The 16,716-nt window shown below is 43.0% G+C and overlaps 1 protein-coding gene across 3 annotated transcripts in view; it reads right to left on the bottom strand.

Annotated features, from left to right (window-relative positions):
* Window positions 1-5,730: 5,730 nt before the first annotated feature.
* The window catches only part of LOC140389696 (uncharacterized), a 101,851-nt gene continuing 90,865 nt past the window's right edge, over window positions 5,731-16,716 (bottom strand). For all 3 annotated transcript variants that reach the window (XM_072474081.1, XM_072474080.1, XM_072474079.1), the window contains 3 exons: window positions 15,973-16,140; window positions 12,348-12,388; window positions 5,731-8,703 (listed from right to left, as the gene is read on the bottom strand). In XM_072474081.1, coding sequence (XP_072330182.1) covers window positions 8,521-8,703; window positions 12,348-12,388; window positions 15,973-16,140 — 392 coding nt within the window. In that variant the 3' untranslated portion in view covers window positions 5,731-8,520. The remainder of the gene's footprint in view (window positions 8,704-12,347; window positions 12,389-15,972; window positions 16,141-16,716) is intronic.

Here is a 16,716-nt window from a genome sequence, read left to right as displayed (position 1 = left end):
CTTTGCTGTTAGTGGGGGTTTGCTGTGTGCAAATTGGCTGCTGTGTTTGTTACACAACAACAGCGACTGCACTTCAAAATAAGCATTTGCAACAATTTTCAGCCAGAACTGCAGAGTGGATGATCAATCTCGGCCTCCGCCCGAGGTCCCCAGCATCACAGGCGTCAGTCTTCAGGCAATTCGATTAGCTCCACACATTTCAGTTTTATCTTTTTGACTCACGCACTGGGCTCCACAATCATTGAAGATGAGGATGTTTGCATAGTCTCTTCTTCCAGTTAGTTGTTTAACTGTCCCCCGCCATTTAAACCTTCACATGACAAAGCTGTAGAGCTTTGATCTGATCCAGCATTTGTGGAATTGCTTGACTCTGTCTATATATAGCAAGATACTCCCATTGTTTGCATTCATGTGGTCCTGTATTGTATTTTCACCAAGTTGGCACCTCGATTCGTATTGTTCCTGGCATGGTCTCCTGTATTCTTCATTGATTCCCAGCTTGATAGTTATGGCAGAGTGAGGGATATGCTTGCCCATGACATCACAGACTGTGATGGAATAGAATTCTGCTGCTGGCCCACAGTATCTTATGGATGCCCAGTTTTGAGCTGATCGATTTACTCTCAGTCTATCCTGTTTAGCATGGTGCTTATGCCGCACGGCGTAATGCATTGTGTAATGTATAGAAAATTGCATTATGCATTTTGTTCACTTAAGGCTGCCACACATGTTAAGGGAGGAAGCCCAGAAGGAGAATAAAGGAATCCATATTTGAACAGCATGTGCCCCTTGATGGACCTCACTGTTTCTTCCCACTGATATAGTATCCTGAGTGTGAAGACAGAACTTTGTCTCCAAAAGGATGTCTGGTGGTCATTCCTACCAATACTTGCATGGACAGGTGCATCTGTGACATGCGGAAGAGTGAAGATTAAGTCAAATAGGTTTTCCCCCCTTGCTGTTTACCTTACCACCAGTTCCATAGAACCCATAGAAAAGTTACAGCATAGGAGGAAGCCATGCAGTCCATCTTGTCCATGCCAGCACGAGGACACCCAGGTGGCCTTCCTAATCCCACCTCCCTGCACCCGGTCCACAGTGCTGTAGCTTATAGCACTTAACATGCAGCTCCAGATACTTTTAAAAACAGTTCAAGGCCTCTGATTCCACCACTAGACATCCACTATTCTCTGCATAAAGAACTTCTTCCTCATATCCCCTCTACACCTTGTGCCACTTACCTTGAATCTTATCCTGAATCTATGTCCTCTGGTTCTAGAATTCTATGTCAGGGGAAACACTTTTATCCTGTTCACTCTATCTCGTCACCTCATAATTTTGTACACCTCAATCAAATCATCCCTCTGCCTTTGTTCCAAGAAAAATAACCCCAACCTATCCAATCGCTACACTTTTCTAGCCCTGGCAATATTCTTGTAAACCTCCTCTGCACACTCTTCAGAGCAATTAGGTCCTTCCTGTAATGTGGGCGGCACGGTGGCACAGTGGTTTGCACTGCTGTCTCACACAACCAGAGACCTGGGTTCAATTTCGACCTTGGGTAACTGTCTGTGTGGAGTTGCACATTTCCCCCATTTCTACATGGGTTTCCTCCTGGTGCTCCGGATTCCCCCCACAGTCCAAAGATGTGCAGGTTAGGTGGATTGTCCATGCTAAAATTTCCCTTTACTGTCCAGGGATTGGGTAACAGGGGATGGGCGAATGGAACTAGGTGGGGTGCTCTTTCAGAGGGTCGGTGCAGACTTGATGGGCCAAATGGCCTCCTTCTATGTGTTAGAGATTCTATGACCAGAATTGCACACAATACTCCAGTTGTGGCTTCACTTGTGTTTTATACGATTCCAACATTATATCCTCACTTTTACATTCTATACCTCTGCCAACGAAGGAGAGCATTCCATATACTTTCTTTACAACCATGTCTACTTGAACTTCTGCCTTTCGGAACCTATGTATTTGCAAACCAAAATCTCTCACTTCACCTACCCCTCTTAGTATATTCCCATTTATTGTGTACTCCCTAAACTGTTTGACCTCCCCAAATGCATGACCTTACACTTCTCTGTGTTAAAACCCATCTGCCACTTTATCGCCCACTCCACCAACCCAGTTGTATTGTTTTAGAGATCATTGCTATCCTCTACACTTTGCACTGCTTGACCAATCTTTGTGTTCCAATTGTGCCCCCTATGTTCACGTCCAAATCGTTACTACATAACACAAACTGTGAGGATCCCAATACCGAGCCCTGTGGAACACTGCTTGAAAAACGTTCCATTTGCAAGGGCAGCGATCAACCATTATCCTTTGTTTCCTGTTACTAAGCCAACTTTTTATCCAGTTTGCCACCTTATGATCCCATGGGCTTTTACCTTTTTGACTAATGCCTTGCACAATTCCATTCATCAATACCTTCATCAACCCTTCTTGTCACATCCTCAAAGAATTAAATAAAATTTGTGAAACAAAACCTTCCTTGAACAAATCCATGCTGCCTTTCCCTGACTAGTCCATACTTTTCTACTTGACAGTTCATCCTATCTCTCAGGATTGATTCTACTAATTTGCCTGTCACTGATGTAAGACTAATTGGCTTATAATTATTTGGCATTTCCTTCAATCCCTTTTTAAACAATGGAACCTCATTTGCATTTCTCCAGGCCTCCGGTACCTCCCATGTATCTAGTGAGGATTGGAAAATCATCCTCAGAGCATCTGCTATCATCTCCTGGACCTCCTTCAGTAGCCTCGGAAACAATCCATCTGGACCTGGCGACATATCAGCTTTCAAAGATTTCCAACCCTTCGAGTACTTCCTCCCTCTTTATGATTATCCCATAAAATCTCACAGTGTTCCGCCTGGACTACTATATCTGCAACATCCATTTCCTTTGTAAACACGGAGACAAAATATGCATTTAAAACCCTTCCTACAACTTTTGCATCTACGCACAAGTTTCCTTCTTCATTTCTGATAGGTCCCACTTTTTCCCTTAACTAACCTTTTACCATTAATATATTGGTAAAATATCTTTGGATTTCTTTAACTTTTCTTGCTTATCTTTTTTTCATGCCCTCTTTGATTTCCTTATTTACTTCGTCCTTGCACTTCCTACACTCATCTAGGCTATTTACAATGCTAAGTTCTTTGTGCCTACTGTACACTTTCTTTTTCTGTTTGATCTCCCCCCTGTATTCCTCTAGACAACTGGGGGAGGGGGTGCGGGGTCTAGACTTGGCAGTACCACTCTTATTTTTGGAGGGAACTTTTGAGATCTCACTTTTTAGTGCTTCCCACTGGTTTTCCATTGATTTATCCTTTAGCAATGCTGGCCAGCCCACCTCGGCCAAGTCCCTTCTCATTTCTGCAAAATTTGCCTTCCCTCAATTCAAAACTTTTACTTCCGCTTTATCCCAGTCCTTTTTCATATTAATACTGAATTTAACTGAAATGTGACCACTATGCCCGATATGGTCACCAACTGTCATTTCACCCACTTGCCCTTCTTCATTTCCCCAAGGCTAGGTCTAGAATTACATTTTCTGTCATTGGGTTTGTCACTCATTGGTTCAATTTTCATTGCATTAATTTTCCTCTCTCAGTTCCCCTGATATTGTTTGAATCCCAGTTGATATCTGGATAGTTGAAGACTCCTATTATTGGCCTCTTGTTCTTACAGGCAGAAATTTGCCGAAATATTTATACTTCTATCTCTCTTTCATTATCTGGGTGTGAGTAGTTACTCCCAGTTGTGTGACTGCCCTGTTTTTATTTCTAAGTTCAGCTCATAAGGTCTCATTTGTTGACCCGTTTAGTATATTATCCTTTATCACAACTGGAATTGATTCTTTAATCATTAAAGCTACCCCCCGACTCCCCCTCCTTTTTATCTCCAACTCTATTGTGTCCGAAGACTCTATAACCAGGTATATTGAGCTGCCAATTTTGCCTCTCCTTTAGCCAGGTTTCTGTTATAGCAATGACATCCTTCGGCCATGTGACTACCTATGCCCTTAACTCATCTACCTTATTTGTAATACTCCCTGCATTGAAGTATAAACAGTTTAATCCTGTAATTCTCCCTTGCTGGACACTTTTTAAACTTTTTTTCTCCTGTAATTCACTACATCTTCTACATCACGAGCTAATATTCTACTTCTATTTTCCTGATCTGAATCTGTCATTCTGATCCTCCTCCTGGGATCCCATCCCCCTGCCACACTAGTTTAAACACTCCCAAACGGAGCCAGCAAGGACATTTGTCCCAGCTCTGCCTGGGTGCAACCCATCCGATTGTGCATGCCCCACCTTCCTCAGAACTTCTCCCAGTTCCTCAAGAATCTGAATCCCGATTGACTACACCATTTCTCCAGCCACATGTTCATGTGGTCTATCCTCTTATTCCTGCTTTCTCTAGCGTGTGGAACTGGGAGTAATCCTGAGGTTACTACATTTGAGGTCCTGCATTTTAGTTTATTTCTTAACTTCCTGTACTCAGCTTGCAGGTCCTCATACCTTAGTTTATCCATATCTTTGGTATCATGGTAGCGCAGTAATGTGTACCACAAATACTGGCTGTTCACCTTCCCTCCCAAGAATTCTCTGCAGCCGCTACATGACATCTTCGACCCTGACACCAGGGAGGCAACATACCATCCTTGATTCACATTTGCGGCCAGAGAAGCATCTGTCTGTGCCCCTAACTATTGAATCCCCTATCACTATGGCCCCACCACTCATTTTCTTTCACCCATCTGAGCAGCAGAGCCACACGGTGCCGTGAACTGCTTTCCCCTGAGAGGCCATCTCCCCAACAGTATCCAAAGCGGTATATCTGTTTGAGATGGGGATGACCACAGGGGACTCCTGCGCTATCTTGCTGAGTCATTTATTGTTCCTGATGGTCACCCATTCTCTTTCTGTTTGTGCAAACCTCATCTGCGGTATGACCACCTCGTTAAACGGGCTATCCATGACTTCTACGGCATCATGGATGTTCCAGTGAGTCCACCTGCAGTTCCAGCTGCAAACTTCACTTAGCTAGACATTGCATTTTGAAACACTTTGTGCACACATTGTCATCAGGGATGCTGGAAGCATCCCTAATTTCCCACATTGTGCAGGATGAGCATATCACAGATCTGAGGTCCCCTGCCATGATGTTTCTCTTGGTTAAACTAGCTACTGCCTTTAAAAAATGTAGGTTAGCTAGCTTGGTCAGGAGTGGCACTATCTAGCCACTCTTGATGATGGTATTGATTCCCACACGTAGATTATATTCTATACCCATGCTACCCTCAATGCTTCTTCCAAGTCGTGTTCAACATGGAGGAGCACTGATTCGTCAGCTGAGGGTGGGGGAGGGGGTGAGGGGAGAACTTTACGCTGGTAGATGGCAATTAATAAGAATTTTCCTTGCCCATGTTTGACTGGTCATTTAACTGCCTAGGGTTCAGAGTTAATGTTGAGGATTCCCAGGGCTGACCTTATACCCCTTTGCCTCCACTTTATATGAAAAAGGACATACGCAGAGATGGTGATGGAGAAGTCTGGGACGTTGGTTATACGCTATGTTTTGGTGAGTATGATTATTACCAGCTATTCTTTGACTAGCCTGTGGGACAGCTCTCTTAATTTTAAAGCTGCACAATTTCTTTGGTACAAAAAAATGTATGCCGAAGACAGAACGTAAATTAATTGTTCAGCAGTTAGTTGCTAGATCATTTGCTGTGAAATTTATTCAGCATTCACAATGTATTTGTTTAGATCGAGACATATGAAAACTCTATGGCAGACAATAAATCTTTTTTCAAAAGACTTGAATGGTGAGAAGTTACATTATTACACAAGTATTTTTACAACAGAAGGTTGAATAAATAGGTTACTTTTTATTTACAGATATTTCTCATAACATTTGGTACAATCTTCCAAGATCTGATTAGACTCAGGATTGGTCGGTTGTGAAAAGTCATTCAGTCTAATGACTCACAAATATTGCAAAATTCTACAAGCGAGACTTGCACTAAAAATTACAGGACGCTCGATTTTTAATTGATGATAAATCTGGATTCCAAAAGTAAAGATCTCAGAACGTGGGAAACAGACATTTCAAATGCATGCAAACCAACTTTAATGTGTCCTTTGGTGGAATCATACCTAACTGATCATTAAGACATCTCTCTGTGGACCACAAGTGATAAATCCATCATCAATATCCTTGGACAGGTAAATGTTTTGCAGGAATTATCAGATAACTTGACTCATATTGTGTCTCATATTTGATATGAGTGTGATTTTAAAAATTAATTTAAAAACTAAAGTGAATTGTAAGAATTGCCACCTTTAAGATAGCAAATGCATTCTGTGGCATTTTCACTTCATTTGTATTCAATATGAGGGAAGCACATTGAGAATTGACGTGTGAACTTTCTGACCATTATTTAAATGTTTGCCAGATCAGTCCACCACACCCTGGCAAAGGAACAGGAGCAGGCCCGAGGATTTTCCTGACCTTTGTTTCCTCATCTAGGTAATTTTATTCCCCCCTTGGTCAGTATTTCATTCATTATTTTCTTCAAAATACATCATACATTCATTCCTAGCTCTATGATTTTAATATTCCAAATTTAATCTATTCCCAGTGAGATTCAGTTGCTGTTGGAGGTAAAATGTGAAGATGGTTCTGACAGTCACAAGGATTGAGGATCATTTCAGAAAAGAACTGCATATTACCAGGTGTTTAAAGGTCAATCTCAGATTCCCAGGGCTGAATATTCAGTTTGGGGGCAGGAACCTGATGTGGGGATCAGTTTTGTGCCTTGGCCCCACATGGGTTGTTCCAGACATATTCATCTCCGTTTCTAGAGGAAAGACACCATCAGGGAGTGGGAAGGCCATATAAATAGGGAAGGTAATGGGCACCTGAGGCTGGAGGGGCTGCTTCACCACCATCTGGAAAGGCAGCTCCCCCATTGGATGGCCCACCGGCTACAGCAGTGGCCCAGAGCTCATTACAGGTGTTGGGGTGGTTTCCTCGGAGGGTTCAAGTGTGGCTCCCCCCCCCTCTTTCCCGACCTGAGCCCACCACTTTGGACTGCAGCTTTTCCAGGCTAATGGGGGCTGCCCGCATGCCAACTGGAAATATTACTCGGCCCCTTAAAAACATTAGAATACAAAGTAAAAATACTGCAGACATGGAAATCTGAAATAAAAACAGAAAATATGCTGGAAATACTCAAAAAGGTCAAACTATATCTGTAGAGAGAGAATCAGATTTAACGTTTCAGGTCAATGATGGCCCTTCATTATTGCCCTGAGCTGTTCCTCTCCACAGGTACTGATTGATCTGCTGGGTATTTCCAAACGTTTCTGTTTTTATTCCTCAATTACATGAATTTGATGTGAATTGACTACCTGCTGCTTGTGGGCAGGTAGCTGTTCTTGATCTAACCCGGATCTCTGAAAGCAGCTCCAGCTTGGAACTGTGACACAGCACCGGCAAAATGGTCAGCAGTGGCTAAATTATGGGCCCTCACCCAAACGCACTCCATTAGAGATTCAGCCCTTACTCTTGGCTACCACACAATGCTCACTATAAGACAGGCATTGCAATTTATAGTCCAGCAACTGACTCCATTCAACACCCTAGTAAAGAGTGTGTTTAAAATAATTAACGTGATTGAGTTTCAAAGTCTTCAAGTCGCTGATGCACTCCATTACAGCCACTATGACAGCTCACTGACTTCTAATTTTGTGTTTTGACATTCTAAATGAAAACTTGTAACTACGTCATTTCAAATATCAAATTGCAACATAAACTTGCATTTTGGAAACTTATATAAATTTTAGAACATTATTATCTGAATCATTTGATAACATAACATAAAATAACTGGAATGCATTGCTTTCCTATGTAGACTCACCAACTCAGGTTAAATGAAGAATACGTCGATATGTTGATATTGCTAAATGAGGAAGTCGTGGACTTTTATTGATAACTACAAATATATGTAGTGTAAGTGTTAAGGCTTTAATTAATGGAATTAAAATCCAGAACCGACTCCGTGACATCACACCTAACATAAGCAAATTTTGGAGTCCATACAGAGCCAGAAATGGGAAAGCTACATGGCAGTAAACCAACCAACCCGAGCTGTTTCCTATTCTTTCCAGGTGCCTGTGCATGAACTTCTCGCAAAGTTATCAACCTGAAACCATTGCTGCAGAATCTAATGGTGTCCTTCCTGCACTTCCTAAACTCTCTCGCCTCCTTCTAGAATTAGTCAATTCTTGTCACCAAAGGAAGATTGATTTTGCCAGGATTTTACTTCCTCAACTTGGGAAAGTGTTACAAAATTTAATTTGCGGTGGTTAAATTGTGCCTTACGTTTTGGTAGCAGAAATGGTGAGAAAGGTCACGAGAGAATCCAACGTAACATCTGAAGGCTCGCAGGGCAAAGCTGAGGACTTAGGTGCCACTATGCCAAACATATCACCCCTTAGTTACCGGTGATTGTTTTCTGCACACCGGTAGCTTGCTGTTGAGGTGCAAATACAATTGTAGCATAGTATGAATCATCGGAGGCGACTGAAGATACTAGATTATGTCGATTGTTTTTTCCAGGGATCTTCAGTACAGCATAATCCATGGAGCACACTGTGGAAATGGGATCCTCTGCTTTCTGAAATGAAATTAAAGAAAAAGTACATGATTAAGATTTATCTTATGATTTGTGTATTGTAGAGGTTTTCCAGATGCAGAATCCTAAAGCAAATTTATGTTTGCATCCACTCAAATTGGCATCATGGCTGCAGCCTGAATCCAGAATGCAGTAATGTTAAGCCCTGAGAGATCACTTAATATCAATTAAATCTGGCAACAATTGGAGTACAATACAAGTCTGAATCCAAGTTCAAAGTATTAAACACTGAGCTGGACTGTTGCAGCTCCTGGGCATTTTCTTATTTGCCTAGATGTTATGCTTCCGTAAATAGAAATTAGCAATTGAAAGGAGATATTTGGAAGTCAGCAGTACGTACAGAGACAAGTAAAGACACTGCATACTATTCTTAAAGCAATTTGCCCAAGGATTTGAGGACCATATTTTGTTTTTATAAATTGGTCTTTCTGGTTTGATATTGTTGCCTTTCTTTAAACAGCTTCATAAACCTGAATGGCTTGTAGAAATGACCACTACATATATTTTAGATTCTCGGAGTGAGATATATAACTGCTAAATGTGTCATAGCTGACCACAAGGATTTGTGTAAATCAGTGTTATGCAATGGTTCAGCTGGCAATGCTTTATCCTGAAGGTATTTGTAAAAGAATTCCATACAATTATTTGGAAGAAAATAGTTATTTGATCCTCTTAAATGCCTGTAATACTGGAAAGAAATAGTTTGAATGGGATTTATGGAGCTCCCTTCAGTTATTTCTCAAACACTTTTTAATTTAATCTATTGCTTTGAGAGTATTTAGTCATGGTGTTGTTGGGCGGGAGTCTCCAGTCTTGTCTGTGGCGGGACCTGTTGCGAGCGAGAACGGAAAATTTGGCATTCCAGACAAAACTCCATTCACTTTCAGCGGCACCCGAAAATCTCTGCCAAGAATAAGGACAGAAGATTGCGACCATTGTTTTATGAGGGATTAAACAGAAGCGTAGGAAATGCAGCAGACAATTTGCATAAGACACTCCCAAAAGCAGCAAAGGGATAATGACCAGATAATCTATTTGTGATGTTGATTGAAGGATGACTATTGGCCAGGACATTGGGGACAACTCCCCTGTCCGTCATTGAAAGTGGTCAATGGATCTCATAAACTCATCTGAAAAGGTTGACAAGGCCTTAAGTTAGCATCTCATCTGTAAGACAGTACCTCCGACAGACCAGCACTCTCTCCGCACAGACTATCAGCCTAAATCTTATGGTCAAGTCTCTCTGGAGGGCACAATGAAACAACATCCTTCTGATTCAGAGGTGAGAGTGCTATCACTGAACGACAGCTTTCAATGGTTTTAAATTTGGATATCTGTACAATCCTACACTACTTATGCATATATCGGACGCAATTTAATGGACAAAACCTGAGCCCCGTTTTGGGTGAGTTTAACAAGGTGATTTTTGGCACCTGTAGCACCGAATATGGCACCGCTATTTAATGGCACATTGGCGGTTTTTTGGCCTCAGCGAGGAACGCCCCACCAAGGCTGCACTTCCATAATTTCCTGCACTGGTGAGATGAGCCCAGCTCGCTAGTGCAGGAAGAGTATCTGCGAATGCCACCCCGATCTTTAAACTCTCCTCAGGCACCCCATGGTGGCCTCTGGAACCCCTCACTGCACCCAACATACCTCCTAGGGCATCCTCGAGCTCCCCCTGACCACACCTCTTAAGGGCAAGGTACCCATGGGGCTGATTCCCGGCAAGGGCAACTTGGCACCTGGACACCTTGGAATTGCAAGCCTGGCAGTGCCACAATGTCTCCCTGGCATTGCCAGGGTGGCAATGCCAAGGCGCCAGACTGGCAATGCCAAGGTACCCATGTGCCAGGTGTGCCAGGGTACCACCCTGTCCAGAGCCTGACCACCCGGGAGTCTCTAATGGCCTGGGAGACCCCCCCCTCCTCCAAATGATGTTACGCCTGGTCCTCACCCTGGCGAGGACTCCCAGGTGAGGCTGTTAGTTCCCGGGCTGTGGAAGAATAAGGCGCAGACATATTTAAACGAGCCTAACACCTCGTGAGATCTTATTAAATCTCATGAGATGCTTCGAGCGTTATATATTTCGCGAGATTCAACGGCCTCGTCGCATCACCAAGTCGGGCGCGATGAGGGCATTAAATTGTGTCCATCATCTCATACGCACCTATTTCGCTGATGGAAAGGAATACATGTGCCATTTCTTAGAATATTTGAGTATCAACTCATGCAAATAATTTATTGTCCTGTTTACACCAGTACTCTGGCAGTTCGCATCAGGTCATAGTCCCTTTTATTTCGCAAATCAAATTCTATAGCATACGTTGACCCCCAGCTGTAATTTTGATGGGAGCCTGTTGGAGCATGTATGCTCTTCCCAGTAATTATCAGCTTGTGTAGCAGGAGACACACCAAAAGGCACATTTAAATGGTGATTTTATAAGTAGATATAGAAAATCACAGAGCACTAGCCCAACACGAGCAGTGGTGTTCTCCCAGTCTTCTGTTCAATTTTCATCTATCATTTTAAAGCAAATTTGCAGGTCATGTATTATTTGCTGTTTCTGTGATTTGGATGTGTTCACAAGTAATTCATTGGCTGAAAACTGCTTTCTTTTTTTAAGATATGTATTTTTCTTTCATGAGATGAGGGCATCACTGGCAAAACTATCATTTGTTGCCCATCCCGAATTGCCCTTGAACTAAGTAATTTGACAGCCCATTCCAGAGGGCAGTTAAGAGTCAATAACATTGCTGTGAGTCTGAAGTCACATGTAGGCCAGGTAAGGAAGGCAAATTGCCTTTCCTAAAGGACGCCAGTGAACCAGATGGATTTTTACAACAAGGTTTCATGATCATTGTTGTTGAGACCAGCTTTCAATTCCAGACTTTATTTCAATTCCAAAAGCTGCTGTGGTGGGATTTGAACCCTTGTCCACAGCGCAATAATCTGGGTTTCTAGATTACAAACCGAGTGACATTTCTATGATGCCATTGTTGTAACTTGTGAGTCGTATGAACATGTTGCAGATTGTCTCGATGCAGGGCTACCTCAACCATGTCATCAGCAACTGGCAATTAACAATATTTAGCCTCTTCTACCCTTTGCACTAAGGCCCACATTATTAAAAATGCTATTTCTATTTTATATAACCTCCATGGGTGGGATACTCCTGGCCCCCAGCTGAGTGTTTCTCGTTGGTGGTGGGATTCTCTATTCCCGTTGCTTGTCAATGGGATTTTCCATTGAAGCCATCCCAAACCGTCAGGAAACCCGCGGGTGGGGCTGCACTGCCGGCAGGAACTGAATCGCAATGGCCGGAAAATTCCGGCTCATATATTTTGTTATGGACATCAAACCACCTCACGGCCAGCGCAAAGCAGGCGGATTCACTATCTCTCCTCACTTTATCTTTTGTGGCTGGTGGGAATCGTGTGATTTGATGGTTTGGAAGAATATCACCCGAATACCTATAGATCTGAGTAAATGTTCATTGCACAGGTTATCATCAAATTATCTGAATAAATTCGTCATGCCAACAGTAGCATCAGAGCTAACAGAAATGAAACCAGCAAATTATTTAAATCCTGATATTACGCGATGGTAACCTAGAAAATATTACCTGACAACTGGCATCTGCTGCAGGAGGACTGGCATCCGTACCTATAAAGAAAAAAAGAGACTTGTTAAATACAGGTTCCCAAGCTGGGTATGATACATCCGCAAGTGGATTGGTTGAGAAAAGCACCATCTGTTCCAACGCAAACCTTGGTACAGTGCGATATCATTCTACAAATCACCTCTTATAAATGTGAAGAATGAGGCCACCTAGCACAGACAGAATTGTGACTTCTTTTCACCCCAATCTCTGTAAGTTCAGTAAGTGATCACCTGTACTGTGAGCATCTTGTTACCGCATTCACCACAGGTTGGTTAGTTATCGCACTGTTGATCAACAGGAGCTGGACTCAATCATTTTTGTACATTTTCTTTTTACAAACAATATCTACTTCAGGTTTCAGGAGAAAGAAAACTGGACAAAGAGATGGTGGGGCAATGCCAAGCTCAGCTTTCTTGGTTTAACAAAATGAGCGCAGTGGAGGATTTCCACCTCAATAAAATCAGGGGATTAACAGGCTGAACCACAGCACGGGTAAACATCGAGTGCTTTGAGCAGCTAAATTACTCTTGTGTCCTGTGTAAACTGAATGCAAGTTCAGAAATGTCAAATAATTTTCCTTTGCATCTTTTAGGTAGCTTTCAGGATATCGTAATTCTAATAGATCACACATTTATGTCAGGTGGTTGATGACAGAATTATTCCAGGATAATGAGCTAGATTTTGTATATATTGTTAGTTTAGACTGCATGTTAATGCTTGAACAAGGTCAGCAGTGGTGGCCGATTCAATCCCCACAATTAGATGAAAGGCATCAATCACTGTGTCTATCACTCCTTTCGTTTATATATTAAAAAAAAATCTTGGTTCAAATTCCTCAATCAATTGATTTTCCACAGTGGCACATCAAGACAGGAGACTATTACAGAAATTGGTTCAGTAAAGGCACGATTTTTTCTTTAAAAAAAAAATACGTGTGAGTGTACGAGCAGTTGCAAAGTCTTCTGCCTGGCGATCTTACTATGCTCATGGTTTGGTATAATCGCCAGGAAAGGGTCAAAGTATTGTGACAGGACAGAGTGGAATATCCCATTCTACTCTGAAAGATTTAAGGTTTAGTCCATGTGTGTGTGTTTATGTTGAGATAATTGTGGGGGGAGGGGGAACTGTAGACGAGTCATCCCCACATGTTTATCCCCATGTTATTAATGTTTTCCTTGGAAGAAAAGATTTGTGTTTCGACTTCACTGACCAATTATTCTATTTCCTTTACGGTCAAGTATCTTCTAATAGAATCTAAAGTGTACCTTTGGAGTTTAGTGCTGCTCCTGATTTTAAATGGATGTCATATGTTGGAAAGACAGAATAAAAAGCAAAGAAAAACATAGAATCATAGCATTTACAGTGCAGAAGGTTGCCATTTGGCCCATCAAGTCTGCACCAGCCCTTGGAAAGAGCACCCCATTCAAGCCTACACTTCCACCCTATCCCTGTAACCTAGTAACCCCACTTAACACTAAGGGCAATTTAGCATGGCCAATCCACCTAACCCGCACATCTTTGGACTATGGGAGGAAACCGGAGCACCCGGAGGAAACCCACGCAAACACAGGGAGAACGTGCAGACTCCGCACAGACAGTGACCCCAGGTGGGAATCGAACCTGGGACCCTGGAGCTGTGAAGCAACAGCGCTAACCACTGTGCTACTGTGCTGCCCACATGGGATCAAACATGCTGATGCTCAGTCTCTGCAAGTGTAACTAATGCAGTAACCAGCCAGTATTCCATGCTTCTTAGTGCAAACTAAAATCACTACTTTGTTTTTTTTCGCCCATTTCTAACTAAAACTAGAAAATTAATCCAAAAATCTGTATTAATAATCCAAAGCATTTTGGTTCAAATCCTGTTACGGCAGTTTGAGAATTTAGCTTTAATTAATAAAATCTAGAAATAAAAACTGACATCAGTGAAACAGTCACCATGGGCAGAGATTAATTGAGCTTGGCAGAGCAGGTATGATAGCGGAGAGCAACGTGAGAATTGGGCTGGAGTACCTGCATCAGATTCCCAGTACTTCGAAAACTGTCCCCAGTTAGGTTGAGACCACAAAGGAACCAATGTAGGAACCTTGTCTGTCGCGGTAGGAACCTTGTCTGTCGCTGGATGTCCATTAGACTCATTTAATAAACCAAATGACACCAATAATCCCTGAGCTCTTGGTCGTTTAATGGAGGTTCAGGGATTGAATGGGAGTCACATGGCTCTCCTGCACCAGCCAACCACTGGCCAGCAAACCCCACTGGGTATGCCAGTAACCTCTCCCTGGTGGTGGGGAGAGGGGTGGGGGGTGGGGGGAAGGGAGGAGGGTGCTTTTTGTCAGACACTTAGTGCTTCATCAAGGGACATAGGATTGGGAGGGGGAAAGGCAACTGAAAACCAACCCCCTTTCCCTTGTCTCTGACACCCCGACCCTTCCATAACCCCCTCCCTGCGATCACCATCCTGGCCTTTGGCCTGGGGATCCTCATTGGTCCTGGGCTTCTGGTGGGGACATTACCAGCAACTGCTCCCTGTGCTATTGATGGCAATGCCAAGGTGGCAGTGCCAGGATACCACCTTGCCCAGAGCCTGACCACCTGGGGGCCTCTGATGACCTGGGAGATCTCCAGGTGCCATTACACCTTGTCCACATTCGTGTGGACCAGTGCTAAACAGTGCCATGTCGCGGTCTCCCAGGTACGGATGTTCGATTGTAGGCCTTGGGAGAGCGCAGGCATATTTAAGTCAGCCTAACTGCCCAGTGAGGGCGATATCCAGATTGCAATGTCTCGTGAGATCTTGTTTGATCTCGCGAGGCGCCCCAAGCGTCACAGATCTCGCGCGAGGCCTCTTATGAGATTTAACGGTCTCGTCGCGTCCTGAGTCGGGCCCTTTTGTTTTTGTCTCTCTTTGAGCAATGACAGTAATGTGTCCATCTCTGTCAGGATTACAGGAACACCCAAAAATGGTAAAAGAAATCTCTTTGAGAACAGTAGGAAAAAATAATCTTTTGTTTGGTACAAGTTAAAATTCCACTTTGCCTTCAATGCTGTATAATCTTTGAAAATGCCAGATGATGAGCTGGATTCTCTGATCACCCAGCCCCGGGTTTCTTGGCAGTTCACCGTTCCCGCAGCTTGTCCATAGGATTTCCCATTGAAGCCACCCCATGCCGCTGGGAAACCCATAGGCAGTGCTGTGCTACCAGTGGGAAAAGAGAATCCCAATGGCTGAAGAATTCCAGCTGATATATAAATGTAGACGGTATAAGATAGATAAGGGGCGAAATTCTCCTACCCGCCCCACCACATTTCTGCCCCGACCGGCCGGCGGGAGTCTCCGTAACACCGGCCGGTCAATGGGGTTTCCCATTGTGGGGCAGCCCCACGCCGTCGGGAAACCCCCGGGCGCCGGCAAAACGGAGACTCCCGCCGGCGGAGAATGACGCCCAAGGTTTGTATGTTTGTAAAGTAGAAGTTTTGAACCATGTGTTTATGCAATGTCTGACGTCGTTGCTTTAGAGGATTGTCTAGTTTATTTGTTCGAACTATAGAATTAGTGAAACGAAAAATATCTTCTGCTACTTACCTTGTTTTTTTGGTCGGAATCTGAATAAAATGTAAATTAGCAGACAGATAATGACGAAGGCAGCTATTACTGCTGCAACAATTATCTGAATTTTAGCTTCGTTATTCTGGGATTTTTCAGTCACGTTGTCTGTGTTGTTTCTGTTTTCTGGGATTGAAATCTCTGAATCTTCAAAAAAAAAAAAATAATATTTCATTTAGCGCACAATAGGAAATGTCAGCTCTCATATGTTGTTACATTGACATTCTACAGTTTGCCAACACTCCAAAACATGTCTTTTGTTTGTAATTTAAATCAAACTTAATTATAATACAATATTTGTAATGCCGGGACTGCAAATTTTACCACAGCTTCAGCAGTGGCCTATATCTGGTTGATAATTGTAATGTTATGCCAGGAAGGAAAGAACTGGTGGCAGAAGTTACTCCAAGTCATGTGAGCGAAACATCTAGGCTGGAATTCTCCAGTCGTTGCGATTCAGTTTTCCCGCTGTCAGTGCACTGCTACCTGCGGGTTCCCGCCGGCGTGCGGTGGTTACATTGGAAAATCACATTGAGAAACAACGGCAAGACAGAATCCAGCCACCAGCAAATAGCGAGGTGCCGACAAACATGCAGCCGGGGAACCGGAGAATCGAAGCCCTTAGTATTCAGGTTTGGAGGAACATATAATAATAATAATCTTTATTAGTGTCACAAATAGGCTTACATTAACACTGCAATTAAGTTACTGTGAAAATCCGAT

Source organism: Scyliorhinus torazame, chromosome 14, assembly GCF_047496885.1.
Source record: "Scyliorhinus torazame isolate Kashiwa2021f chromosome 14, sScyTor2.1, whole genome shotgun sequence".
Taxonomy (NCBI): Eukaryota; Metazoa; Chordata; class Chondrichthyes; order Carcharhiniformes; family Scyliorhinidae; genus Scyliorhinus; species Scyliorhinus torazame.
The sequence above is the reverse complement of the archived record's forward strand: the minus strand, read 5'-3'. Positions and strand labels throughout refer to the sequence as shown.